This window comes from Sodiomyces alcalophilus, assembly GCF_042370955.1.
Source record: "Sodiomyces alcalophilus JCM 7366 unplaced genomic scaffold ACRALscaffold_2, whole genome shotgun sequence".
Taxonomy (NCBI): domain Eukaryota; kingdom Fungi; phylum Ascomycota; class Sordariomycetes; order Glomerellales; family Plectosphaerellaceae; genus Sodiomyces; species Sodiomyces alcalophilus.
The window spans coordinates 2,995,891-3,022,303 of record NW_027263533.1 but is presented as its reverse complement, the minus strand read 5'-3'; the positions used below and the strand labels follow the sequence as shown (position 1 = coordinate 3,022,303).

Genomic DNA, 26,413 nt, shown 5'->3' with positions numbered 1-26,413 from the left:
CCGAGAAAGCTTGGAAAATATGGACGAGACGCCAAAAAAGAGAGAGACAACAAAGAAACGTGTTTAATCAAAAGTGATTTTCGTTCCCGTGGGCTTGGCCACAGTACCCATCAACCGTGCCACCATCAGGTCGTCCTGCACCTTGAGCTCCTTGGATGGCGCCGGTCTTGTCTTGGCCTTGTGTTCCGACGCGGCGGCATCCCCGTTGGCCGCCTGCGCCGTCGCCTTGTGCTGCTGCTGCCGCCTCACAGCATCCTTGCCATACCGCTTCTTGTACCGCGTCTGGTCGTCCTCGGCCAGCTCGATCTTCAAGGTGCGTCCCATGATGCGGTTCACCCACCACTTTCTCATCTTGAATTGCTTCTTGTTCTCCTTGTTCTTTTTCTTTTTCGCCTTGTCGTCGCTGTCGTCGCCGTCCTCTTTCTCCGCCTCTTTCTCCTCCTTTCCCTCTCCCTCTTCTTCCTCCTCGTCGTCGTCCTTGGTCACAAAGTCGTCCTCCGTCTCGACCTCCTCCTTGACCTTGACGAACCCCTTGACGGCCCACTCGGCCGCCTCGGGCTCGCGGAACTTGACCCACCCGTAGCCCTTGCACTTGCCCGAGTCCTCGAACGTGGCGACCTTGACCCAGTCGATCTCGCCGCACTTTTCGAAATTGGCGCGCAAGTCGTCTTCCGTGGTGGCGAAGCCCATGTTCCCGACAAAGATCTTGCGGCTCGCCGGTTTCTTCGGCTGCTGCTGCGCGTCGCCGCTCTTCTTCCTGTCCCCCTGCTCGCCGCCGCCGTTGTCGTCCCGCGCCTCCTTCTTGGGCCGCCCTTCGTACGACGACGCGTCCTTGATCAGGAGCTTGCGGTGCCGCAGCTCGTTCTCGGTGAGGGCTATGGCGGCGACCTTGGACCCCACGTCGGCGAAATCCACGTAGGCGAACCCCTTGTTCGTCTTGGTGCCTTGCCACCCGACGTGCTTGGTCGTCGTGGGCATGTGTACCCGCGTGATGGCCTCGTCGGTGACGGCGCCGCCCGCGTTCTCCACGAGCCATGCTTGTAGTTCGGCGGGGGTGGCGTCGAAGGGCAAGTTGCCTATCCATACGCCGTGTTCGGAGCGGGTGGCCGCCGCGCTCTTCTTCTTCTTGTCCTTCTCCTTCTTCTCGCCGGTCTCGTCTTCGGCTTCGTCGTCGCTGGTCGGTTTGGGGGGGAGAACCTTGCCCTTCTTGAGCAGACGTCGGGCTCGCTTGGAGGGCGGTTCCGGTGCCTTGATGTCGATTTCGAGTTGTTCTAGATCCGCTTTGCGTTTCTTGGACGCCGCAGTGGTGTCTGGCGACGACGACCGTTCCGATTCTGAACTGGACATTTTGGGAGTATGTACGATAGTTTCACAATCCAATGGAGGGGGTTTAACTTGTTAAGGATCCGAGAATCGGAGAGACGTTTTCGTGGCCCAGAAACGACTATGAATTGGGAGCTTTTTCTTTGGCGGGTTTTTCACTTTTTTTTTTCACGTCCTACGGCAGGTACAGATAAGAACGTTATCGATAAGGATGGACAAGATAACGATAAGCGATAACGGTACGAGTACCTACTCCGTACCTATCTCGCAGTACTCCCCCAAGTTCTTCATCGTCTCAACCATCTCACCCGATTCAGTCCCTTACTCACTTCTCACCATGCCACTCCCAGACTTTACATCGACAACCCTCTTTCCCTCCTTCGCATCATTACCCCTCGAATCCGATGTTCCCCCACAGCCTCCGTCTTCTTCCTCGTCATCCTCAAAGCCCCCTTCCTATGCCGAATCGAACCCCTCACCACCATCCTCCTCGACCCCGCCAACACCCCAAACGGCCCCTCCGCCATCCTACTCCCCCACGACAACGACGAACACGCACTTTCTCCTGGCGCAGGTGAAGCAGAACATGACCATCACGAAGCCGACCCTCGTGGTCACAGACCGCCAGGGCACCGACTTTGCCATCACCTTTGAGGACCGCGGCATCGATCTCCGCCCCGTCAAGGCCGGCTGGACCGTCGTCGTGCCGGGCGCCACGCGCGTTGCGCCCTCGGCCGAAGGGAAGCGGGGTTTCGTGCGCGTCCCCCAGGGCCGCGGCACCGGTGTGCATTACCTCCCCGCGTCGCTTGAGCGGGTGCTGGAGCTCGGGGTGCAGCTGTATGAAGCCGAGGTGGAGGAGCGGCGGGCGGCTGAGGGTGGCGACGCCGCCGAGCCGGAGGAGTGCGTGAGTTGCGGGGCTACGGAGGGGGAGGGCGGCGGGAGACTCATGAGGTGCACGGGGTGTAAGTGGGTTCGGTATTGCAACAAGGTAAGTAAGCCCCCGCGTGAACACGATGCATGTCGCCCCCGTCTCCCGGTGCATGTAGGGAAGGAGAAGGCGCTGTGGGGCGTCTGTTTCGTCGAGTCTCTAACGATTCTTCTTTCGCCATGTCTGCTTAGGCTTGTCAGGGCAAAGATTGGGGCGAGGGCGGGCATAAGAACGACTGTAAAGTGTTCAAGGCCATGGCGATCACGTGGGGATCGTGAAAGTGTTGGTCTCTTGCGAGCTTTTGTTATGGGATGGAATGAGAGAATCCCCGAAAGATGCTGTTGTCCAGGGCACCTTGTCTCGAAAGGACGGGATGTATACCCCTGAATATCTGACCCTCCCTCTTCCTAGGTTACGTTTGGGATGACGAATGAATGGAACAAGAATCGCTGAATATAGCTTGGTAGGCCTCGCCAGTTAAGCAATGTAACGTTCAGTATATGAATTCTACAACCTCACGTGGAAGCCCTTCACCGAAGCCAATAGCCTCATCTTAGGTCTGAAGAAAGTTTGCTTCACTCGCTATCGTAGCACATCGGTGGCTGGCGAAGGAAATGCGTGCCGTATTTAAAGTAGGCACTTTTGTGATACAACGGTCAGTGTTCCCTTAACCCCGTACCTATGAAGCGTCGTATAGAACATTGCATAGATGGAGACATTGATTCTTTTGTCGGGCTTGCTTCCCTAGAAAAGGAAACTGGGAACGAAACAGTAACATCCGAACATAGGAAGATTCGGACGAGATCATGACCAGATAGAACAGGAGTCTACCTGGTCACGTTCATACGTTCATATATCAATAGTTTGGAATACAACTTGCCAAGGTCATCCACTTCGAATGAAGCTCGAAGCCGCCGCACGTGTTCCATGGAGAAATGGACTTCTGCAAAGACGGTGGGGTACAGCCAAGCAGGACAAGTTGGCAGATATTATAATGTAATTAAAGGTCTATGATCAGAGCTTCTCTAATAGAAGCAAAGCATCCAGCGTGCCTGGAATCGCCACCCCGTTGGGACCGCCGAAGCCGTCCGTAAGTACTCGGGATGGGGGTGTACTTAATAATCGGGTGGGAATGAGGGGTGTGTACGTACTGACAGCCCTATGATGATGACCCGCTGTGGCGCGGGTCTTTCCCGGGGACCTGGGACCTGAACCGGGCACTGACGGCTTAGTCGCACGTGCATTGGTGGGTTCCCCGTTTCTTTTTGGCAGTCATCGGAGAACCCCCGTCAAACATCTCCCGTATTGTCGGCCCCGAGGGATGATGAATGGAGAGTATCTATATTGTTGTAGAGTAACAACCCTATAATCTCTAAAAAAAAGATAGTCTAAAACAGATAATGTGAGACGTAAATAGGCGCCCCGAGTGCCGCTCTCATGCCATGCCATGCCATGCCATGCAATACAACGTTGAAATGCTCCGTGAAAACGAAAATAAATAAACCCAAAAAATCCCGTCTATGATGCATGGATTCCCGCTCGATTGCCCATAAAACCCCAAGACTGTGTGTCTCTTTTGAAAAAGTCCGTCATGTCTGAAAGAAATGGGAATAAATAATAAGAAGAATAATAGTAATAAAGTGTCGTAAATAATGAAATTTGGCTCACGTCGGGTCGTGAGAATGACGTTCTTACAAGCCAGAGTCGTGCTTCTGGTAGACGGCAGTCGCCTCATACGCGCGCCAGGCGTCGCAGTTGGGCGCAATCTCGTCAATGTCGACAGTGTCAGCAATCTCCGGGCCACGCTCCAAGAACTGCACGCTGAGGCCCTGCGACACGTGCCAGGCAATATGGCAGTGGAGGAGGTGCACGCCCGGGTTGTCCGTCTTCCAGGCAATGGCAATCCAGCTGCGCCCGGGCATCTGGACCACGTCGCGGCGCGTGGGGTTGTCAAAGTTGAGGAGCGAAGTGTGGTTTGCCGCATTGAACTCGCCGGGGCCCACGCCGAGGAGCATGGTGTCGTGGCCGTGCAGGTGCATCGGGTGCGGCATGCCGCTGCCGTTCTCGATGATCCACCAGGTCCAGACGTCGGCCTCCTCCACCTCGATGACGTTGGCCTCGCGCGGCCACGAGTAGTTGCCCTCGCGAACGTATTGGAGGATGGGCTTCCCCCACTCAATGTCAATGCTCGAGTCGTTAATCTTCCACCGATAGACGGACCTCTCGTCGTTGTAGGGCTGGACCTCCACGGCGACGTCGAGGTAGTTCTTGTGCGCGAGGAAGTCGTCGACGGGCGCGCTCTTTTTCACCACGGGCACGAGGCCGGTCTCGTCGTCGCAGCCAGCGTAGACGGGCGTGCCGGGATCGGTGGGGAGCTCGTCCTCGGGGGCGCCCTCGTAGCTGAAGATGGCGGCCGGATAATCGACAACGCTGGTGCCGCACATTCCGCTCGAAGCGAGCGTAGCGTTGAACCAGTAGTTGCCGACATCCTGGTCGGCCTCGATAATGACGTCGTAGCGCTGGCCGGTCGTCATGAAGAGAGAGTCCTTCTCGACAGGCTCGATGGGGACAAAGTCGGCGGCGATGACGGTGAACTTGTGGCCCACCAGAGATAGGGTGAAGGTGTTATCGACCGAAGGGTTGACCAGGCGGAGGAGGTGCTTCTTGCCCGGGGTCAGAGCCGTCCTGGCGTACCGACCACCGCCCTCGGCATTGACGTGGGTGCCGTTGAAGAGGACGTTGTCGCTGTCGGGAGGCGGTCCGTGGTCGCTGAACTGAGCCGCGCGCTCGAGGCGGTCGGCCGTTTCGTAGTACCAGTCGGTAACGGAATAGGGTCCGAGGTCGATATCGTAGTTGGCCGAGGCAGGGCCGTTGACCTTGAGCATGCCCACGACGCCATTGCCGTACTGGGCGCTAAAGTGAGAGTGGTACCAGCCCGTGCCGTATTGCCGCATCAGGAATCTGTACGTCCTTGTGGCGCCAGGGGGGATAGGGCACTCGGTGCAGCCGTTGACCCCGTCCATGGTGTTGGTAAACTTTTGCCAAATGCCATGCCAGTGAATCGAAGTACTGAGTCGTGTTAGTTTGCCGGGGGGGGGGGGGGGAACGGGAGAGGGGAGAGAGAAGGGAGCTCACCCGTTGTGCTGAAGGTTGTTAGTGACATGTACCTCGACTTCGTCACCCCAGTCGGCTTCAATGGTCGGCCCAGGAAATTGCCCATTAATGAGCATGGCAGGCTTCGCGATACCATCAGCGCCGTCAAAGCTGGTGATGTTGGTGATGCTCAGATGGTAAGTCCTGACGACATCGGTGATGGGAACATGTTCCTCAAAGTTTGTATGAATATCCCAGCCCGGCGTCCAGCACGACCTGGTCTCGGGGCCATTGAAGCAGCGCTTAACGCAGTTGCGCTTCTTGTGTGTCGTGGTGCCGGGGAGAGGATTGGCAATGACGGTGCTGGCCATCAAGCCAACCACCAGGCTGGTCATGAACCCCTTGAGGCCCATGGTAAAGGGGGTAGGAAGGCAGACGTAACGGAGAAAGGAATAAAATCGTGAAACAGAGGGGGGAGTGGAGGAAGGAGGAGAAGAGCTGCGAGGGTTAGATGGTCGAGCGGGTGGATGATGATCCTGAAACCTAGACCGACCCAGAACATTGGGGTCGATCGGGAGGTTATATACCAGGAAAGATGATGCTCTCTTACCCTCTGAACGGCGGTTTACCATGTCCAAGTGATGCCTGAACAACCCCCGGGCCACTCCGAGAAGCAAAGGCACACAAGGGTCTTGGCTGTTCCTGGCCTGGCTTCGAGAACATGCGGATGCTGGGTTAGTGCAACGCTGTCACCGAGGGATGGAGAGGATCATCAACACCCCCTACCCCTGTCGCGGGACAGGGATTGTCATGCCGACAGGTCAATAATAACCCTCTGCATCTCTGCGCAGTTCAGTCATTGGACGGGGCGGTTGAGCGAACCTGGTAATCTTGCCAGAAACACGAGGTCGTGCACCCGCCCATCCCGGAAACCAGACGCAGGTCCGGTCCTCAGGTTGTAAGACGAGCCAAAGAAGAAGAAATCGCAAAGAATAGACAACGCTGTCTCCGTCGGGTCTCAAACGTCCCTGGGTTTGGCGGGAAGAGTCAGTGGTAAGCGACCAGCCACTCGGCTGCCTTCCATCATTTTCAAGGCCAGGAGCAAATTAGACCGGCTGTTTCCTCCCACCTACTCTTTACGCCGTCACTGAGTCCCTGGGATAAAGTCTTCACAGCGTTGGGACTTTGGTTCGAGGCAGCCACCGGCGTGGCTTGGCTACAGCAGGGAAACAAGAACCCAGAAGCCCAGGAGATGGAGTCGACACGGGACGGAGGAGAGTAGATGCATATCGGCAAAGTGGCTGGAACCTATGGGATCTTCGGTGAAAAAAATCTCTGATACAAGGGACTGGGGTGGAAGAAGGGCATGGGAGTCGACGAAGTCGAAGCTGGGACTCGTTGGTCTCCATCTTGGACAATGATATTTGCAGGGACTCATTGGACGGCCGATGTGAACGTAGACGAGGCTATGGGGTTAGTCACTGAGTGAGGGAGAGGTTTCTTGCCCTGTGATAGGCAGGTGCCCAAGATAGGGTCCCGTCCCTGTCGACTGTCGTCGTCATGGGGCGTGTGTCTTCCATGTCTTTCTCTTCCTCGCCAACGACCCAACTCTGCTCTGGCGTCGGGAGCCACGCGCACGGCACGGAGAACCATAAGGAGAAGGTCGATCCCTAGCACACGGGATGTAGACAGACGAGTGTGAAGGGGGAGGGCGTGTCCGCATCAATGTTGGGCACCGGAGGGGGGTGGTGGGCGGAGACGATAAGCAGGAGGGGGAAGAGGAAGAGTCAAACACCCAGAGTCCTGGCAATCAATATCCTTTTTTGGACATGTGGGCTTATATAAGCCACAATTCTGGTGGCTCGCAGCCAATGATATCACAGTCGTTTTATTTTTGTTTTTACAATTGTGGCTGAGTAGTGTAGTGTGGCCCAGGCGCTTAGCTTAGTAAGACGATTCCCGGAGGGCGCACGGAAGTCCCAAGTCGCTTCGTTCAGCCTCGCGGCGCTGTGCCGCCCATGCTCGGAGATCTCGCATGTGGCGTCGTGCCTACTAGCCACTCCCAAGGCCACAACAACAACCAACACTCCCCGATCACGCTCGTGATCCTACATCTACACCTCCCTGACTTCGGACAACTAGTGTATAATGTCTGTGTGGTGCCGTGTCTTGGCCTCGCTTCGCTCCACCGTCCACAAATACATTGCAGGACTGTCGTTAGACGTTGACTACTACCGATAGAGAACGTGGACGTGGACGACGGCAACCTTGTTCATCCTTCCATCTCGTCCCGTCCGCTGCCTCCTTTGCTTCGAGTACCGGTATTTGTACGCCCCCTGTTCGGTATTTGCTGTCCACTCAACCCCAAATAAGAAGGTAACGCGAGCGCGTGCATAAGCAAGATCTTGGCTGTAAATATTACGTACCTGTACACGTTAGAGTAGGTAATCAGGATTACGTGGTGTGTGTAACAAGGTCACGTGACCAGGGTATCAGGATTACATAGTGTGTGTGACAAGGTACCTAGCGTAAGGACATTATGTGTTCTTAATGCCTTAGGGTCAATGAATACAGAGGCAGAAACAGTAGTGATTTAGTGGCTCAAGACATCTGGTTTTGATTGCAGAGATTGAGGCTTGTCGTGAGGTACAGGTACGCAGCATATGCGGCCAAGATCTTGCTTATGCACGCGGTCGCGTAACCTTCTAAAAATGGATTGAGTGGACAACAAATAGTGAACCGGGGGCGTACAAATACCGGTACTCCTTTGCTTCAGGCACCCGGGTTTGACCGCCGCTGCCAATCCCACGTGGGGTCTACGCCCAATGAGTTTTCAGATGGGGCCCTTTCTGGCTGCAAGCTCGAGCCGAGGATAGGAACTAAATGTTGCTCATGTTGTCCCACCGACGGCAGGATCGCTGCCCAGGAACGGTGAACGGTCAGCCGCGTACAACTAAACCTTGCAACCAATATTTTCCTTACCATCTCTTGAGCCGCGTCGCATGCATCGTACGATTAGATGAATTGCGGTTTGACAGCACCCGTCAACCCACGTGCGATAGAGTCCGTGTCCCCGTCGATCCTCACGGATTTTCGCCACCATGTTTCCTGCGAAGCGAAAGCCCAAAAGGACAATCGATAAATATACTGACGGAGGCGAGCTTGGTGGCTTTACGATGACACCACTCTCTCCCCATTACCCTTGGCAATCGCCGGCCTCGACGAGACGGAGGTCAGAATGCAGTCGACATCAGCTTTGTCCGCCAACTTGCAAGCCACCGCCGTGAAAGGGACAGGGAAAGGTTGATCTGCCCCTTCGCTTACCAGACTGCATCTTCGTATCGACTCGACGGGATACAGGATGGGACGAGCACGTCGGCCGGTTGCCTGTACTTGCTCAATCCGGCTAAGTAAGTGTTGATTGAATTGGCTCGAGTTTGGCCTTGTTTCCCTTTCCGCTGCCCAAGGCACAGAGTAGAGATGTTTCCGGCTTGAGCCGCTTGTCCCGCCTCGAAGCTCTCCCCGTTCTCTATGGCAGCGTCAGACGGCGGGCAATAGAACGACTCAACTCGGTCACGACTGTCAGCCAGCCTCCACGTTCCGCTCAAGTCATCCGTTCGAGTCGAACACGAATTCTTACCATCTGGTACAAGTGCGACATTTATTCATCAGAGAATCTAAACAGTGGGGGCTGTCGAACCTACCTATCATTTTGCGTCAAATATGCTTACCTGTAAATGCTGCACACTCACTCCGTGTGGAAAGGGACGGGAAAGAAAACCAACCGACTTGGCCGGCAAGCCCTGGTTTCGTTTCTCCCGTTTCTCCTGGTCTCGTCCAGTCTCTGTCGATGATTCTGCCCCGCCTTAGATCATCCTCCTGTGTCTGTGGGCCGGGTTTGTTTTTTTCCCAAAGAAGACGCGACCACCCAGGGCCTGTTTCTGGCTGTTCATGGCATCCCAATGTAGGAATAGCATCAGCGGGTGTAGCACCAGCTCGGAGCCGTTCGACTGATAGCCGTCGTAGCAAGGGAAAAGAACGAAGCTACGGATGAGCCGCAGGCCGCACAAGAGCCAGTAGGCCGCGCGTCCGAGTACGCTGGTGTCTTCTGGCCGCTGCTCCCGCACGCTCTTCGGGAGGACGAGGATGTCCCAAATCTGATTCGGCCAGCGGGTACGGACTCTGTCATGAATGCAGTGGCTCAGGAAAATATGCGTCTCCCAGACGCACGAGTGCGCCGTGTTCAGCATGATCATTGTGTGCTGTATCTGTTGGATCTTCCGGTTGGCGTCGTCCTCCCGTCGGTCCATCAACTCTAAATATTCCGCGGGGGTATGATGGCCTAGGCCCCGGAACCCGTCGTCCACCTCCCAGTCACGCGGGTGGGTGAGCATCTGTTCTCTCATGGCCGCCAGTCTGTGCTTCATCGTGGTGAACCGGTCGTCTATCCTCCAGGCCAGCTCCTGGACGCTCTGCTGCACGCACATGATGACAAAGATGACGACAAAGGCGCATGTCTCGGAGGTGGTCGGGTCCGGAGCCACCGCGATCTCCAGGAAGGCGGCAAAGCCGGGGACGGCGCGGGCGAGCAGGAAGGACGGCACCAATTCGCCCATCACGTAGGCGGACAATTGCAAACCGCGGTGCAAGAGGTCAAAGTGTACCGGATCCTCGAGAAGCAAGCGATTCTCGAACTTGACGAATATGGTGTTCATGATCATGGACCGCAGCCCGCCGCGGATGATCCCGCCTATGCAGGCGATCAAGGGCACCCAAAAGGCTCCATGGAAGAAGCCTCGGGAGAAATCTTGGGCGAATGCTATGAACAAGGCGGCCAATGACATGGTTATTTGGTGTCTGGCGAATGCTGCCCACTTACCGTGCGTAGTATCTCTGAGTCGTTCTTGGGTTGGTGATCGTTCTAACTCTCTGTGGTATGCGTTGTTGCGTTTCTGCTGGATGTCATGAATGAGGATGCTGGGTAAAGTGTGTGGTGATTACGGCTCGACATGGCCACCCGTGGTATTTTAACGTCTCAGTGCGACGGGGGCACCATGAGATACAATGGCGTTGATGTAGAATAGCATTGTCTATATTCCGTTGTATCGTGAGTGATAAAGAGCGCTGTTCACTGACAGAGGGAAAGAAAGGAAAACCGAGGTGTTGTTCACCAACAAAGGAAAGCGTGGAATTCGAAGGGCCTCTGAACAATGAGACAGGTTCTCCATTCTCCTTTCTTTCCGTTCCCTCCTTCTCTCCTCAAAGACAATCTCTAAGAGACTGCTGCTGAATGGTTAGAGCGACGGGCACTGTGATTTTGTTACTCGATCTCCGTATCCTAGGTCAGGCTGCCTGTTCTTAGCATGGAAAACTTCTTTGTCTATTACACCATGCTGCGTTACCCAGATTGATTAAACTCGTGATTATCATAAGCCCTCTCATGGTAAGAGACAGGGCACTGCCAAGTCGCGACCAGGCGACTGAACGCGCCTTGCGGTTTGAACAGGGAGAGAAGCTGCATGTCTGATGGGTCAATCATCTGGTCGCAAACATAAGAGTTTACATTGATTAATCAATGCGCTAGAATGGACTGTCATTCATCAGGGCAGTTGTACGAAGGTCGACAAAGGGAGAAGTTGAGTTGGTGTGATGTCTGATGATATCCATTGCTTGTGCTATGATTGGGCTGGACGGGAATAAGATGACCCGCGCCGGTATGTCTTTGCGCCAGCACATCACTACCGGAAAGGACCCACTAAAATACTTGGTACCTACGTAATCATCTCTGTGTCCACTCCAGGTGTCAAAGACGAACATCACCAAGTCTCGACTCGATAGCATTCATCGTGGTCACCTCCTCGCATTGTCCTTGTTTTCTTCGTTTCTTTGTTCCCTTCTTCGAGTTGTTTTTATTCCCTCCAACCTATCGTCTTTTCTTCTTCTCCCACAGCCGGCCATTTCCCTCTGAAATGACAAAGCAAAATCACCCATAGACGCGCTCGACATCAACCACCATGTCTGGCTTCATCTCCCTCCTGGGGTGGTCCTTTCTACCCCAGGTACGTTCTTTCCCCGCCTGCCTTCTGCAGACCAAGCATCCATACTAACAGCCACGTCCCCAGTTTGTCACCGGCTGGCTCCAATCCATCTACTACTCCCTCACCATCCGCGCCGGCTCCCCACACCCTCAACCAGGTAGCCAGCGCTACGTGACCCACCGCCGCGCGATCCACGCCCTCGTCGTCGTCGCCTACCTCCTCTACACCCTCTACGAGGCCGACTACGACCTCCGCCGCCAAGGCAACTTCTACACCGACCTGGGCCTCACCAGCCTCGCCGCCGAGGACCGGGAGATCAAGTCGCGCTTCCGCCGCCTCGCCACCATCTACCACCCGGACAAGGCCGGCGCCGGCGCCGATGCCTCGGGCAACCGCTTCATCCACCTCAAGCTTGCCTCCGAGACCCTCCTCGACCCCGCCGCCCGCTTCGCCTACGACCGCTTCGGCCCCGACATCACCGCCTGGCGCCACGCCTCCACCGTCCGCGACTACCTCGCCCGCGGCGTCTTCCAGTCCACCCTGCCCCACTACGGCGTCGCCGCCGTCTTCCTCTACGGCTTCGGTCTCCTCGGCTACTTGAACTGGGGCCGCTACTGGCGCTGGGTCCTCCTCGCCTCGCTCTGCGTCTTCGAGTGCCACGTCGTCACCCGCCCGCACCACCCCGCCGTCCTGACCGCCCTCAACACCGCCCTCGCCTCCCTGATCGGGAAGGCTCCGTACCTGCCCTTCCAGCTCATCACCATGATGCGCAAGGCCAGCATCGCGCTCTACATCGCCTTCAACCAGCTGGGGCCGAGCTTCGAGTACTGGTTCCGCAGCGTCGGCGGTGACGAAGCCGCCGATGACGTTGGGGAGGAGGTCCTTCTCCGCGGTTTGGAGAGGCTCGATTCCATGGTCCAGGCACTCCAATCGGACACGGCCAGGCTCCTTGATCGGGAAATGGCGCCGTTTTCGGATGACCCCGAGGCGCTGACAAGCGTGCGCACCAAGGTGAAAGATTGGCTTGTCCAGAACACGATCCGCGCCGACCCCATGGTGCGGGATGCTGTGGAAACCTCGGTCAGACGAAGAAAGAACCGCGCCGTTGAGGGCGATGGAAAATAGACAGGCGGAAGATAGTATGCCAAGATGTGATGGTTTAGATGGTACCCTAGATATGCCATGAATGCGAAGGGATGATATACATGGGATAATGGAGCATCAAACATAGAAGAAGCGAGCTGTTGACAAAAAGAAGTCCTCAAAATTAGCCGGTTCTTTGGACTCGAGATTATATTTAGTCATGCCAGAGATTTAACGATGACAAGTCTATATAGCATATATACTGTAATATTCTCGGTAGTCTTCTCGACTTCTCCGATGAAATGGAGAGCAACCTGAACGATGAACGCCGTTATGCAGGAGACTATGTGTACCGCCACTGCAATACCCAAGTCTGCTCAACTAATGTATGTACGTATGGAAAATGTTGGTCCTCTGTTAACCGTCCCGTCTCAACGGAACCCAACCCAACTGTCATGTGTATATCTAATAGGGCATATCTTGTCTGGATGGTTCAGCGGAGAGCGGCCCTCCCACGACCTTAGAGTCTCTGCCGGCCTCTCGTTTCGATAGGAATCAGACAAATGGCGACGAAAGCGGATAAGATGAGAGCTCCCGCAATGAAGACCGGCATAGTGGTACTATCGCCAGGAACGGTGGCGGCGATAATGGGAGCCGTGAGGCCGGCGATGCGGTTGAGGAAGCTCGCCACGCCCGTGCCGGCGCCGCGGACGGGGCCGGGGAAGATCTCCGGGGTGAAGGCGTAGAGGACGCCGTACATGATGTTCTGGGTGAAGGCCTCGGCGCAGGACAAGACGAGCTGGGAGTTTGCGGTGGTCCCGAACTGGACGAAGAGGAAGAGGAAGAGGGCAGATAAAAAGGTCGAGATGGCCAGGGTGCCGCGGCGGCCTAGCCAGGGCGACTGGTGGTCGACGAGGTAGGCGGCCAGGAGGGCGCCCGGGATGCCCATGATGGAGGTGATGGCGTAGTTGCGGTAGGCTTCGGGGGTGAGGGCCGGGGCGGATCCGTCATCGGGGAGCGAGCTGGGATCGTCGCCGGGGACCTGGTTGCCGGGGTCGCTGATGCGCGCAAAGTACTGGGGTAAAAAGGCGTTGAAGAGCGGGTAGCCCATGCCGATGGTGGTCCAGCAGAACCAGATGAGGCAAGTGGTCAGGCCGAGTATCCTGCTCTGGAACAACGGCTTCAGGCGCTCGCCGGAGAAGCTCTTCAGCTTGTCTTTCAGGACACTTCTGGAGCGGCCGGAACCGGTCCGTCGCATGACCATGATGTCCCTGTCGGCGTCCACGTCGGTATCCGTATCCGTCGCGGTGTCGCCGACCACGGCGCTGACGACGTCCTCGGTCAACCAGGTCTTGGTGCCGTTCCGATAGGCGATGCCGTGGACGACAGCGATGGCCTCGGCTTGGCGGCCGCGCGAGAGGAGGTACTTGGGAGACTCGAAGAGGCTGAAGGCGAAGCAGCGGAGGGCGAACATGAGCAAAGTGACGAGGCCGAGGACGAAGACGAAGATGCGCCACCCTTGCTCGGGGGGCCAGCTGGCGATGTAGTACCAGGCCAAAAGGGACGACACGAGCTGTCCGACGGGCCACCAGACGGAGAGCAGGGTCAGCAGCGAACTGGAGTCGTCTGGCAGAAACTCGAGGAAGACGGCGCCGTCCACCGGGAGACTCCCGCCGATGCCAAATCCGAGGGCGGCGTTGAGGATGCAAACAGCGGCCCATGACGGCGACCAGGCGGACATGATACCGAAAACGCTGGTGATGAGGAGGGTGCAGTTGAAGGCCAGCCTACGGCCGAGCATGTCGGAGCCGATACCCCAGACGAAGCTTCCGAGACAGAGGCCTCCGAAGAGGGCGCTTGCGGTGTATCGGACGGTTTTTTCTGAAATGTCGAATTCTGCCGATAACGATGGAAGGGTCAACGAGACGCCCTGCAGCCGTTGTTAGTTTCGAAGTTGAAGCCGAAGCCATCCGGAAGCCGTGTCGAGAGACGGAGTGGGAGCCAACAAAAAAAGGGGAAACATAGGGGTTAAAAAAGGCCCCCAGACAAACTTACTTGCAACCAAAGACTGCGAATCAAGTCAGCGATGACGATCCTTGTTGTCAGGCCAGACAGAGAGAGAGCGGGCGGAAGAAAACTTACTTGTCGGCAAACCAGCCAAAGCCGCAGAGAGCGAATAGTTGCCAATTGAACTTGCCCATTCCAATATCCTGGATGGCCTTGTTGATCAACTTGGACTTGACTGTCGGGTCCTTCATGTCAGTCTTCACTTGTAGGTGGTTTCTTCAATGGTTCTTCTGTTCTTCTCTGTTCTTCTCTGCTCGTGTAAGCCGTACACGGGAAGGGGAATAAAAAAACGTACGTTCATAATCAGTAGAATCACGCCTCCCCGCCCCAATCTCCCTCCTCAGCCCGGCAATCGTGTACTCGGAGACGGCGTTCCCTTCCAGCATGCCATGGGCCTCATCCGCATCCGCATCCTTGAAACGGCCATCCTCCTCCTCATCGTCGGATCGTTCCTGTAACGCGGCCTTGCCCGTGCGATGAGAGTGGCTGTACCAGTGCGCCTCCTCGAGTGGCACGGCGACGCCGATGTAGTTGTCTACGGTTTCCGTCGGTGTCTCAAAGACACGCCGCCTTATGTACCTGAACATGGTGTTGGAAGAGAGTTCCCGTCGCGGTGTCTCCTCTTGCCAAACAAGGACTCGGCCTCACTGACCTGAATGATGATTCGGGCTGGACGACGTTGGAAGGAAGAGGAAAGGGTGGAAGAAAGTTGTTGGCCGGTTGACTAAGTGGACGGCCGATGAAAGTGTAGTAGAAGGTGTTCAGATGGGAGCGCCATTCGTTCCCTCGTCTTTCGGTGCTACTACAGAGTGATACAATAGTGAGGTTGAAGTCGTTAAGTCGGATGTCAGGGTGTCAGGGCACATGGACTCTAAGGACAGTAATACCCGGGAGATTGGGAGTGGAGTGGGAGAATGTTATTACTTATTCCGTCGATAGTTCAGATAAAACACGTGACCGATGGGCATCTGCAGGGTGGGTCCAGGGTCTCACTCGTGATACGGGGTGGGTATTCTCGCAAACAACAATGCATTACGTACAAGTACGTACCCTGCAACCAATGGTTTCCTAATAAACAGCAGTCGCATTTGGCTAGTGACTTTTTAGTTGCTAAATTTTGCTTGTCGAAGCATGGGGGCGTGATTACAACGATTACATCATGAGATCTCTACATCAAAAAACCGGTAATACCACAAGAACTCAACACCCAGATCCGGCGCTAATGACTAGCGCCCCACTTTACCCCATACTACGCGAAATTAACCAATGATCAAGGGATATATCTCGGTTAAATCGGAGTTTTATGAGATTTAAAAATAAGGGTCTGGACGACTAATAGGAGTCGGGATACGTAAGCGATTTTTCTATGCGGAGATACCAAAGGCGGTGTAGCTGTTAAATCCGGATTAAAGTCTCACGGTAAAGAGGGAAGGAAGAAGTCCGTGGAATGGGAAAGAGGACAAGTCGCGATATTTGTCTTGGACCTCGCGTAGTCTTGAACAAGCTTGGCATGGCGATTGTATGGCGGGCGTCTTTATCGTCAAGACGCGAATTGATCTTCTAAATCACTTGGCCCCTAACAACCACCACGTGAACAAGTCAGGAGACCTCGATACCTTGCCGCAAGAGTGCAGAGCAAGCAAGTCATGGCGATAGAATGGAAAGAGAAGAAGAAAGCGCAATAACGAGACTGATGAATCCATCCCCCAAACGCCCTCGCTATACATTTGTTAGATTTTGCCTGTCACCGAATAATCAGAAATCTAAACTATAACATGCCAAGTTCATCACCAACATCCCAAGTCATCACCGATAAATCATATCCGGCCTAGATCAGTTCCCCATCGCCCTCGTCCGCCCCATCCTCCTCGTCCTCCCACTCCACCCGCGCCGCCATCTTCTCCGCCTGCCGCTGCACCTCGGCCAGACCCGACAGCTCCGCCACGTAGTCCTTCTCCTGCAGCGCGCGCCTGACAAAGTCCCACCCGTCGCGCCGGTACGCCTCGAGCACCCGCGGGCTGCAGCCGCTGCAGGACGGGTACGACTCGCCGCGGATCACCATGTTCTCAAAAGTGCTGAGGAAGCCACGCACCTGGTGCGGCACCAAACCGAGGGCGTGGTCGGGCGGGTCGCGCTGCGGTGCGGCGCCATGCAGAGACTGTGGGGCCGGCGCATGGTGCTTGAGCGGGTGCTGGAGCAGACTGGCCAGGAGCTCGACCAACTGGGCTGATGCGATGGCCGCCACTCCGGGTCGTGTGACGGTGCATTGCTGGTCGAGGGTAAGGTTCTTCTGAGACTGAAATCGTTTGTCAGTTGCATTTCTCCCTATATGACCACGTGCGTTCCACTTACATCGACTGGAGCAACAACGTCATTGCAAAAATAACAGCCCAGCGTCTTCCGTTCCATGTCATCGGGCGAAGCGTCCTTCGGTTCCGCGCCGTGCCGTATGACAACGAAACTGTCGAAACCCAGCGCCGCGTTCAGAACGATCTTCCCGGCCGCCTTGCCCATCACCGTGGGCAACCATCGCGACTCGCGGCTGTCCATCAGGAGGAAAATGGCATCGTGCTCGTCGACCAGCTTCTGCAACTGCAGGAAGTCGCTCTTCGTCTTGGCCTCATCGGTAAAGGGGTGGCCGAGCATGGGAACCGACAGCACGTGTGCGTCGCTCTCCACCCCCGGGTAGATCCTTTTCAAGGCCGCGGCGGCCTGGGGCGCCTTGTGCTTACCACCGTCGAGGCAGTCGTCGAATTCGAAAAGCGGCTGCCGGACAGGGTTGGAAAAGGAGACGCGGCCGTTGTCGACAAAGGTAATCTTGCGCACCCCCCAACCGAGGAGATTCCGCGACACATAGCTACCCAGGGTACCGGAGCCGAGGAGCAAGCACTTTGTGCTCTGAATGGCGCGGAGATTGAGGTTGGGCGCAATGCGCCACTTCATCAGCTTGAGGTTGAGATCGACCGACTGGTCAGCCAACCTGGCGGGATCCATATACTCCGCCAAGTTGGCGACCCTGGCCCGTAGTTTCGACTCGCCGTCCCTCTCCCAGCCCGTCGCTTTGGGCATGCTCTTGGGGTGTAGCGGCTCTTTCGCCTCGGTCTCGAGGGTTAACACGATGCTCCTTGCGCTGTTCCGGTTGGCCCTGAGCTCCCGATAGCACAGGATGTTGACCTTGGAAAGGCGGAAGCGCTGGCGCACGAGCCAGAGAAGGTTCCGCAGCGGCCACGACGGATTCTCGGCGTACGTCGACGGGTCGACGAAGGCGACGTAGCGGTCTTCGTCGGGGATGTCGTTGAAGAAGCCGTTTTCAAAGTCGGCCAGCTTGCCAATCTCCCACACGTAGCCGGCCTCGTTGTTGAGCGTGTGGAGTTCGTCGTTCCCGTCCTCGCTGTAATCGCTGAGGTCCATGCCCCTGACCTTCTTGGCGAGGAAGAAGCCGTTCTGGCGGCTATTGACCCGTTGCGATGTCCAGGTCCCGACCCGGTCGACCAGAGCCGCACTCTCCGTGGGGGTAAGATGGCCGACTGGACCTACACGTTTCCATTGCGGATCGGAGTGAAGGGCCGGAAAGGCGAACCAATATGTGAAGCGGTATTTCTTGAGGTCGGCGTAGGAGAGAATGGTAAACGAGGCGAGGAGAGAGGGGACTTCGTAGATGGAGCCGTCGTTGATGGCATCCCAGATCTGAGGGGGGGGTCACAATGACAATTAGATGGGCCACCGGGGGACGGGGTGGGTTGCACGGCAGTAGACATACCTGACGCGCAGCCAGCTGGAGCATAGCAGGCTTATCGGCATTTTTGAAGTCTTCTATGGTGTTGACATTCTTGATGAACCCTTCAGCTCTGATATGCTCTCTCTCTGCTCTGACCTCGTTTTGGGTCCTGGGGCAGTCAATATCAACGGAACCGCTAACCTCTGCCAAAACAATGGACATTTAAAAGGAAGACTAAAGAAGACAAGAGAAAAAAATGGCAACGTACTCGTCTCTGGTGAGCGCATTGCCTAGGATTTGCATCTTGCAGCTGCGGGCAGGCTCGACAGGAAGCGGCGCATACTGGCCAATAACCTTACGGACCGAGTCGTCGAGCTTGTCATGATCGATTTTGGACGAGAAGAGGGCCGCATAGAACGGAAGCTCTATATCGGAAAGGAAGGGCGCATATTGAAGTGTCATTGTGAGCTTGTTGACCAAGGCCGCCTGGGCCGGAGAGGTCGAGGACGAGATTCGGGTCAAGGGTCAAGCTATGGGGTTATTTCCTATGTGTTTGGGTTGTGCTGATGATGTCGTTGGATAACTTGCTGAATGGTACGAAGTATGAGGAGAAGTCAAGGCACTACGAAGTATGTGGGCAGGAATAACGTAGTATTATCAAAGTGGCAGAAGGTGATGCGCGGGGTAGACGATAGCCAGAAGTGGAGCAGGTACGTCGTCTAGATGTCTAGATGCCGAGTCTCTGAATTATAGAGGCGTGAGAGTGAAAGAGAAAAGTCGCGTGATAAACCTTTCTTCATAGGAATGGGGAAAGTTAAAAGGTAACGGTTGAGAGTCACCTGTGCATCCAAATCGCCAACACAGGTCACGGGCTGCTGCCTTTGGCCACCAGTAGGTGTATTGTAGGTGTATTGAGCGTACAGTTGTAGGACTTCTTGTACCAGTACCTATTGTGTCATCGGACCCTCAATCCGTGGGGCCGTTTCACAGCGTATCCGTATCACCTACGTATTAATAATCAACCATCACCCCCACCACTTAACGCGTCTTGGACGCGTCTCTCTTTGCCATTCCATGTCATGTCCTCAAATGAGGATGGCCATGGGCTCGACAAGCCGCATGTCGTGATATCCCATTTCGACCTACCATTCCCTTTCTATCGAACATATCTCGGTGCCCGTCACCAAAGTGAATCACCATGCTTATCGGTATCTGTGGAGGTAAGAAGAGAATCTTCCCTCGGGGCTTATGGCTGTGAAGACCGAGGCCTTCTCCCCTAGCTCTCTCCTCCATGTCACATTCGTGTGTTCAGAATACCTCATGTAAATGACGAATCAATAATTTGCCTCCAGGGATCTGTGCCGGGAAGAAGACAGTGGCCCAGTATCTCGTCGACCACCATGGCTTCAAGCACATCCATCTTGATGCCCCAACCACCAGGGCACTCCCCCAAGACGCTTCATCACCCGCGTCCACAGACAGCCAGACCGCTAGAACCGACCCCACGCCGCCCATCACCAATGGAACGAGCCCGGCCCTGCCCTCGGAACTCACCTTCACCTCGCCGCAAGCCCTGCTCGACTTTGTCACCCCACGCTGGCGAGACCGTTGGGTCATGACCGATATCCCCAACGAATCCGTCCTCGACGTCCTGGCCACCCGCCCCTTCTTCCTCCTTGTCAGCGTCGACGCTCCCATCACCCTTCGCTGGCGCCGCTACCAAACCGTCCGATCCTCTACTCCAACCACTGATACTACTGCCGCTACTGCCGCTACTACCGCGGCCGGCACCGACCCCTCCAACGCCCCAACACTCACCCCCTCGGCGACGATCCCCCACATCCCCGACCTCGAATCCTTCGTCGCCCACTCCGACGCCCGCCTCTACGACCCCCAGTCCGGCCTCCAACCCCTAATCTCCCGCGCCACCGTCCGCCTCCTCAACACCTCCCCCTCCCTCCCGCACCTCTACGCCACCCTCGCCAAGCTCGACCTCCCGAGCCCCGCCCGCCTCCGCCCCTCGTGGGACGCCTACTTCATGGCCCTGGCGACCCTGGCCTCCCTGCGCTCCAACTGCATGAAGCGCCGCGTCGGTGCCGTCCTCGTCTCCGGCGCCGAGCGCCGCGTCCTCTCCACAGGCTACAACGGCACCCCGCGCGGCCTCCGCAACTGCGCCGACGGCGGCTGCCCGCGCTGCAACGACGGGGGCCCCGCCTCCGGTTCCTCCCTCGTCACATGCCTCTGCATCCACGCCGAGGAGAACGCCCTGCTCGAGGCCGGTCGCGAGCGCATCCCCCCCGGCGCCGTCCTCTACTGCGACACCTGCCCCTGCCTCACCTGCAGCATCAAGATTTGCCAGGTCGGCATCCGCGAGGTGGTTTACGCCCAGGCCTACAGCATGGACACCCAGGCCGCCGCTGTCTTTGCCGAGGCTGGTGTCAAGTTGCGCCAGTTCATCCCTGTAAGTACCGTCGCCCACAACGTTTGCAGGGAAGAGTAAAAGAAGAGAAGTGGAATGGAATTGAAAAGAAAAGGAACAGAAGAGGAAGGAGGGACTAACGGAATTATAGCCACCCAACGGACTTATCCATCTCGAGAATGTAGAGAAGATGGAGCTCTATTAGATACTTGTATATCCGCTTGATACCATGCATTGGCTAGAAACCAGAGCGTTGACCCAAGATAGAGAATAGAGAGCACATGGATTTGCCTACTTTGCCTACTTTAATCTCACGGGAAGGTATAGGACGTATGGGATGAAGTGGATGGGACAATGATAGTTGCCTCGTCGATAACCAGGGCATCCACACCCACCGACAGCTTAGACTTGAACACAGGAGCCAGACTAGACCAATCACACATGTCTTTATTGAGGAAGAACTCGAATCCACCTCATCAAACCGACGATTCCCCTCGTCAAGTACCACCCGCCCATGTCCCCATTCGTCCGTCATATGTACAACGAAGCATGGCCCTGAGACGCGGTTCCGAAATATCAAGTAGCAAGCCGCTGGTCGCACAAATGCAGATGCCCCAGGCCCCTGAAGCCCCCTAGTAGAAAGAAGCCCAACGAAGAGATGTATGGTGTATAGACACAATAATGCGCCTTTTTGTGTTCAAAAAAGAAAAGAAGAAAAAAAAAACGGGCAATTGAAAAGAAAAGAAAAAGGGGACCCCAAAACGAAGAACCCAACGAAACGCCGCAGCCCGTGCTGACATGGTGTTGCACAAGTCTTTCGCCCCCCGGTGTATTCTCCTCCCCCTCCGGTGTATGGCCAGGATAAACGCAGAACAACATCCAACCTCGCGTCCGTTCCTTGCTGGTGGTTCTCCCTAGCCGGGTATCATGCTCTGGACACGGGTTACCGGTGCGTCCTCCTTCCTCCCCTCCGGGTATAGCTTTAAAAAGGTTGTTGTGCCCGTTGTCATCAGATGAAGAGCCCACCCGGCCTTCAACATCGTGGAGCATAGAAGAATGGAATTAATGTAGTCGTCAACCCGCCTCGGTACGGTGAGCCATCTCCAACTGAGCTCAATCAGCTGCCCCGTCGAGGAATATAGGAGCCCGAACTGGCGGTAGTGTCCAAGGTAAAGAGAAATAAAAAGTTTGAGGGGTGCAATATCGTAGATCATGACATGTTCGTCCCGCCATGGGATGATGGCATGCTCAGCCGTAAGCAAGCTCGAACCCGGATGCAAAGTCGGGTTCTGTCCGCCTGACCTCCTTGATCGGATGAATCATCATAGGCGGCAGGCAAGGCCGGCCGTGCTGCTCCTCCCACTCAGGGCCGCCGATGCCCGTGTCGTAATAGCCGATCCAGTTGTTGTAGAGCCGGGGCGGCGCCTCGGCGCGATAGTACCAGGTCGAGCCCTGGTACCGGCGCTCTCTGCCCCAGCCCATGGGGCTGCCCTCGCCGCCACTCGCGCCCCTTGGGCCGGGGTTGAACCACTTGGCGAGGAAGGTGCCGTTCCACGGACGGTCGAACCAGACGGGTTGCGGGGCGAAGACGGTCTTCATGCCGTGCAGGAGGGCGACGGTCTGGGGTGTCATTTCCGACGCGACATGGTTGCCGCGCAAATTCTCGACGTGCATGATGTTGAGGAGGTGCTTCGACACGCGCGACTGCGTGACGATGGTGGTGCGCCGCGGGAGGTCGAGCTTGTCGTGGTTCTCGTCGCTGTAGCCCCAGATATGATCGCGGATCACCCAGTTGCTGCCGACGGGATCGAAGATGGGCCCAATGGTGATGAGATCGGCATCCTCGTTCACGCCCCAGCTGTAGTTGTCCTGCTCGGGGCGGGCCACGGGCGGTTTGGGCCCGACGGGCGTGATGAAGGGCAAATAGGGAGGCCCCCAGACCTGCTGTCCCTTGGTCCGGGTCTCGACGTCGTTGCGGAAATCGTGGTCGTAGTCCCCGTGGTACGAGGGGATGTAGTAGCGCTCGTTGCGCTCCCACAGCCCGCGGCGGGGCTGCTTCTTGGCGAAGGCGTGGAGTTTCTCGAGGAAGTCGTAGTGATGTCCTGTGAAGCGCGCATCCATCTCCCAATTCCAGACAAAGTCGTACTCGGGGAATTCCATGCTGAACTTCTGCACCGAGAGCCACTGGGCCGAATGGACGCTCCGCTCGTTTTCGTCGGTCATCTTGGTGTAGATTTCCCAGACGGCGTGGTCGTTCCAGAGAATGGTCATGTCGTGGAATTCCTTGGGCACATTCGCGTTCAGAACGTACTGGTACGTGTCGGCGTTGCCGAAGATATCCAGGGAGTTGTCGCGGACGTGGAGAAGCAGATATACGTGATATTCGCCACCCGACTTCAGCGCCAGTTCCGAGACCAGCGCACGAATGTTCTGCCTGTCATTGTCCGAGTACGTCTTGCCGGTGTAGGATCGGAGCAAGATGGCGGAGCGTTTCTGCGGCGGGAGGTGGGGACGGGCTGTAGAGCTCCTATTGCTATTAGCCAGGTTGGGGTAGGGGTTATGCCTCTTGGACTTGGTCTTCCGGCGAAACCGCTTTTCCCCGCGCAAGTCCCTGGCCGCGCCGACCAACTCGGGGTAGACGTCAAGGTAAGGGTTGGGTTCTCCTTCGAGATCGTAGCGGTCCTGGTTGAGCTCTACGCATGTATCCTGTAGTTCTCCCCAGTTTACGTTGTCCCAGTTGATGGGATGGCCATCTTTGAGGACGGTGGTATAGCCGTAGGGACCCAGTCGGGTCTCTCGTTCAAAGCAGAGGTTGCCGTCGATGTTGAGGGTGTCGAAGCTCCCAAAGCTTTCGGCGGGAAAGTCGTGAGGATGGCCCTTGAAGACTTGAATGTCCTCGACATAGTCGCCGGTGGCGCCGCGGCAGGGGACGTAGGTGCCTCGATGTGTCTTCTTCCATTCGCTGCTCTCGTAGTCGGGATAGGGGTCGTAGGCGACGGGTTTGTCCATGGCAAAGCCCAGCGGCTTCTGGGATGCCTCTTTCAGGTCGCCGGTGTGTTCGGGTGCCCGGATCTCCTTGCTGATCAGGGTGGCCAGTGTATTGCCGTAGATGGCATCGTTTCCGGGGAGGCTATAGCGAGACTATTTAGAAGGCTTGTCTCGAATTGGCAAGAAAAGAAAATCACTTTACCTTTTCGCTCTCTCATACTCGTAAGCAAACTCGTCTCTGAGGTTTTGTTCGTGTTGCTCTCTCAGCTGTTTTGCCCTTTCCTTCTCCACCTGCTGTTCGGTCCTGGGCCTGTCGGACTTTTGATCGCGACTCCATGGAACGACGCGGTAGCCATCACCCGACGATTTGTAGCTGAGGAGGTAGATGGTGAAGATGATGAAGCCAATGGCAAGGACAAGCTTAGGGCGCGGTCGAGGACCCAAGACGCCTCTCGACTGTGGTCGCAGCCTTTCAAACACCGGTCGGATTGCCATAAGGGGCGAGTGGGCGGGGAGAAAACAAGAGATGCGCTAAATGGTCGTATCTATCGTGGTCGATCACAAAAGTTGTAAGTCGCTGAAGGAGGCGAAAGCAAGAGATCTCGATGCCGAGTTAGGGATTCATGTTGCTGCAACGCAGACACGTCGACTCTCAATGGTGCGGGCTGAAGACGGTCGCGTTGAAAAGCGTCGTAGTTGCGAGGACGAAAGAATCCAAGTCTCCGTTTCAAATAAGCAGTCGCCGCGATTCAGTGTGTCTCCGTCGTCCCTTTTCTGATGTCTTTTCCCTCGTAAGCCAAGACAGGCAAAGTTGATGATCTCGGGGAAAGAAAAATAATTGCAAATAACGAGTGGAACGACTTCTATCCAAGAAGCCCGGGAAACGATTGAGGTTTAAAAAATTGAACGACGGATCAACAATGCGATAGAAAAGCTGGATCCGGGTGCGAGACGAGGTGAAACGGCCTGTCAGCGAACACCGCGAGGAATTGGAGGTCCGGGTGAGGAATGGGATGGGTGGAAGGGAAAGGGACGCTTTGGGAGGAACTAGAAGAAGCCGAAAGAAGGGGCCAAGGCGAGACAAGGGGGTGGGTGTGGTGTGGTGTTCCGTAAAAGTCGACAATGTTGCATTATACGAGCATGGACTTCAGTAGAGTGGAAAGACCTCGATATAAGGGTGGTGATGTCTGGTCACATTGATTAATGCAAAGTGGAGCATGTCATTTGCTGACACGGTGACGACTGCACGGATTTGGTGGAGCTTGTTCAAGACGCCACGCCTATAGCGTACGTTGTACAGTTAGTTGTAAGACAAACCATGTTTTCATCGACGTGTGTATGCACGAACTGTTTAATGGTTTTGCGCCGGTACGTCGTGCAAACGCCCAGACTCGATTCAGAGACTGGGTGTGCCGAACGGTGGGTGAGGACTCGGTCGAGTTGCTGACGCCGACGTCTGTCCAGCGCGGCTCGACGATCGGCCGAATCACTCATTTTCATTGTACGTTGTACAACGTATGTACACGTACTAGCGCAGCTTGGAAACACTGATAGGCAGGGGCAAATCTAAATCCAGGCATATTCCCAATCATCGCAATGTGATTGCTTGCTCTCTTCTCCCGTCTTTCTCTTTTCGGCTCGCCCATCTCACCCCGCCCTTCTTCTATAGGTACGAAGTTAGTGTAGTGTAGATTCTATCCCCATTCTTCTCCCTCCCAGAGTCCTTCCTCTCTCCCCTGACTGGTTACATGAGGCAGTCATACAGTGCAAGTGCAGTACGTAACGAGCTTGAGTAGCGCCTAAGAATCTCATCTCCCATCCGAGTTAAAACGATGTACGAAGTACCTGTATTACCGGTACGTTGTACATACGCCTCATCAAAAGTCACTGAAGTGCGCCCCCACATCTGTTATATGAAGGCAATCTCCCAAACCCGCACATCTGCACATCTGCCACCAATCCCTACTCGACTTTCGCCCACCATCATGTTCACCCGGCAAAGTACATCTTCGTTACTGACTATTCCATATCGCTGTAGGAGCAAGTACGTTGTACATACTAAGTACGAATGCACTACAATCTCCGAGCTTACTCCTTTGGACTGACGCTGTGCTATGAATAGCGCATCCTAGCGAGACCATTTTCCTGACCACTACAAGGGCTGACGGTCTCTGCACTCGTATCATGGGAAGTGCAGCCGACCGAACAGCAGTTGATGGCGACCAAGATGTAGTAGCGCCCATTCGCATGCTTCTGTGGCGCAACCAATCAAGCATGCGGGATGCTTGAAAACACAACCAGAAGTGGTCACGTCGTCACCGGAGGATTACACGATGTGTATACGAGGCCAGGAGTCAAAACTATTCATTGAACAGTGAACTGAGTGCAGCTATCATCTTGTAGATTCCATCAGACAAAATACATACAAAACAAATAAAAACGCTCTCAAGTAACCCCGCCATGACATGGAGTTATAGAATACATCAAGATCCTCGCAACGCCAGCGGAAATGGGAAACCAGCTCGCCAAGAGCAATCCCATGCCCACCTCAGACCGCGTCCCGATTATCAATTATATATGGAGAACCACCTTGCCACTCGTAACCAAATAATGCCACTCCAAAATAAATGTGTGGGGTATAAAAGAAGTCAAAATGAATATGCGGCAAAGTCCTAGGTAGGACGGGGTATAGAGAATAAAAAAGAAGTCTTGAAAAAGACGAGAAAAGAAACGAGAAGGAAGAATAAAGGAGGAAT

General features: G+C 55.6%; 11 protein-coding genes across 11 annotated transcripts; 5 read left to right on the top strand and 6 right to left on the bottom strand.

The window, feature by feature from the left end:
* Positions 1-63: 63 nt before the first annotated feature.
* ACRALDRAFT_1068596 (uncharacterized protein) lies at positions 64-1,347 on the bottom strand (the record flags this gene model as incomplete). The annotated part of the gene is made up of 1 exon (XM_071017586.1): positions 64-1,347. The coding sequence occupies one exon, from the start codon at positions 1,345-1,347 to the stop codon at positions 64-66; it is 1,284 nt and encodes a 427-aa protein (XP_070877211.1).
* Positions 1,348-1,624: 277 nt separating this feature from the next.
* On the top strand, positions 1,625-2,751 carry ACRALDRAFT_1061407 (uncharacterized protein). Its single transcript, XM_071016424.1, has 2 exons — positions 1,625-2,311; positions 2,443-2,751. Exons 1-2 carry the CDS (start codon positions 1,661-1,663, stop codon positions 2,527-2,529), a joined length of 738 nt encoding a protein of 245 aa, XP_070877210.1. The 5' UTR covers positions 1,625-1,660; the 3' UTR covers positions 2,530-2,751.
* A 1,191-nt stretch (positions 2,752-3,942) lies between these two features.
* On the bottom strand, positions 3,943-5,757 carry ACRALDRAFT_2025823 (uncharacterized protein; the record flags this gene model as incomplete). The annotated part of the gene is made up of 2 exons (XM_071020350.1): positions 3,943-5,320; positions 5,387-5,757. The coding sequence occupies 2 exons, from the start codon at positions 5,755-5,757 to the stop codon at positions 3,943-3,945; spliced, it is 1,749 nt and encodes a 582-aa protein (XP_070877209.1).
* A 1,458-nt stretch (positions 5,758-7,215) lies between these two features.
* ACRALDRAFT_207383 (uncharacterized protein) lies at positions 7,216-9,025 on the top strand (the record flags this gene model as incomplete). The annotated part of the gene is made up of 14 exons (XM_071022233.1): positions 7,216-7,226; positions 7,262-7,270; positions 7,329-7,446; positions 7,487-7,557; positions 7,588-7,733; positions 7,820-7,833; positions 7,872-7,885; positions 7,942-8,036; positions 8,080-8,275; positions 8,338-8,447; positions 8,506-8,627; positions 8,672-8,754; positions 8,781-8,925; positions 8,954-9,025. The coding sequence occupies 14 exons, from the start codon at positions 7,216-7,218 to the stop codon at positions 9,023-9,025; spliced, it is 1,206 nt and encodes a 401-aa protein (XP_070877208.1).
* Positions 9,026-9,210: 185 nt separating this feature from the next.
* Positions 9,211-10,188, bottom strand: ACRALDRAFT_1068593 (uncharacterized protein; the record flags this gene model as incomplete). Its single annotated transcript, XM_071017585.1, has 1 exon — positions 9,211-10,188. One exon carries the CDS (start codon positions 10,186-10,188, stop codon positions 9,211-9,213), a length of 978 nt encoding a protein of 325 aa, XP_070877207.1.
* Positions 10,189-11,358: 1,170 nt separating this feature from the next.
* ACRALDRAFT_2099048 (uncharacterized protein) lies at positions 11,359-12,507 on the top strand (the record flags this gene model as incomplete). The annotated part of the gene is made up of 2 exons (XM_071022923.1): positions 11,359-11,403; positions 11,467-12,507. The coding sequence occupies 2 exons, from the start codon at positions 11,359-11,361 to the stop codon at positions 12,505-12,507; spliced, it is 1,086 nt and encodes a 361-aa protein (XP_070877206.1).
* Positions 12,236-15,399, bottom strand: ACRALDRAFT_1061403 (uncharacterized protein). Its single transcript, XM_071016423.1, has 4 exons — positions 14,828-15,399; positions 14,608-14,707; positions 14,521-14,533; positions 12,236-14,395 (listed from the first exon to the last, which is right to left on the bottom strand). The coding sequence occupies exons 1-4, from the start codon at positions 15,117-15,119 to the stop codon at positions 12,986-12,988; spliced, it is 1,815 nt and encodes a 604-aa protein (XP_070877205.1). The 5' UTR covers positions 15,120-15,399; the 3' UTR covers positions 12,236-12,985.
* A 707-nt stretch (positions 15,400-16,106) lies between these two features.
* Positions 16,107-19,044, bottom strand: ACRALDRAFT_1048007 (uncharacterized protein). The gene is made up of 4 exons (XM_071015531.1): positions 18,519-19,044; positions 18,293-18,419; positions 16,885-18,219; positions 16,107-16,828 (listed from the first exon to the last, which is right to left on the bottom strand). The coding sequence occupies exons 1-4, from the start codon at positions 18,710-18,712 to the stop codon at positions 16,361-16,363; spliced, it is 2,124 nt and encodes a 707-aa protein (XP_070877204.1). The 5' UTR covers positions 18,713-19,044; the 3' UTR covers positions 16,107-16,360.
* A 404-nt stretch (positions 19,045-19,448) lies between these two features.
* ACRALDRAFT_1055165 (uncharacterized protein) lies at positions 19,449-20,874 on the top strand (the record flags this gene model as incomplete). The annotated part of the gene is made up of 4 exons (XM_071015844.1): positions 19,449-19,470; positions 19,603-19,691; positions 19,737-20,711; positions 20,821-20,874. 4 exons carry the CDS (start codon positions 19,449-19,451, stop codon positions 20,872-20,874), a joined length of 1,140 nt encoding a protein of 379 aa, XP_070877203.1.
* A 1,043-nt stretch (positions 20,875-21,917) lies between these two features.
* ACRALDRAFT_2040434 (uncharacterized protein) lies at positions 21,918-24,152 on the bottom strand (the record flags this gene model as incomplete). The annotated part of the gene is made up of 2 exons (XM_071021049.1): positions 21,918-23,799; positions 23,860-24,152. 2 exons carry the CDS (start codon positions 24,150-24,152, stop codon positions 21,918-21,920), a joined length of 2,175 nt encoding a protein of 724 aa, XP_070877202.1.
* A 40-nt stretch (positions 24,153-24,192) lies between these two features.
* ACRALDRAFT_207374 (uncharacterized protein) lies at positions 24,193-26,268 on the top strand (the record flags this gene model as incomplete). Its single annotated transcript, XM_071022232.1, has 13 exons — positions 24,193-24,409; positions 24,454-24,508; positions 24,592-24,658; positions 24,709-24,749; positions 24,797-24,812; positions 24,869-24,921; positions 24,962-25,158; positions 25,212-25,337; positions 25,377-25,427; positions 25,551-25,658; positions 25,780-25,912; positions 25,982-26,040; positions 26,135-26,268. 13 exons carry the CDS (start codon positions 24,193-24,195, stop codon positions 26,266-26,268), a joined length of 1,257 nt encoding a protein of 418 aa, XP_070877201.1.
* Positions 26,269-26,413: the final 145 nt, after the last annotated feature.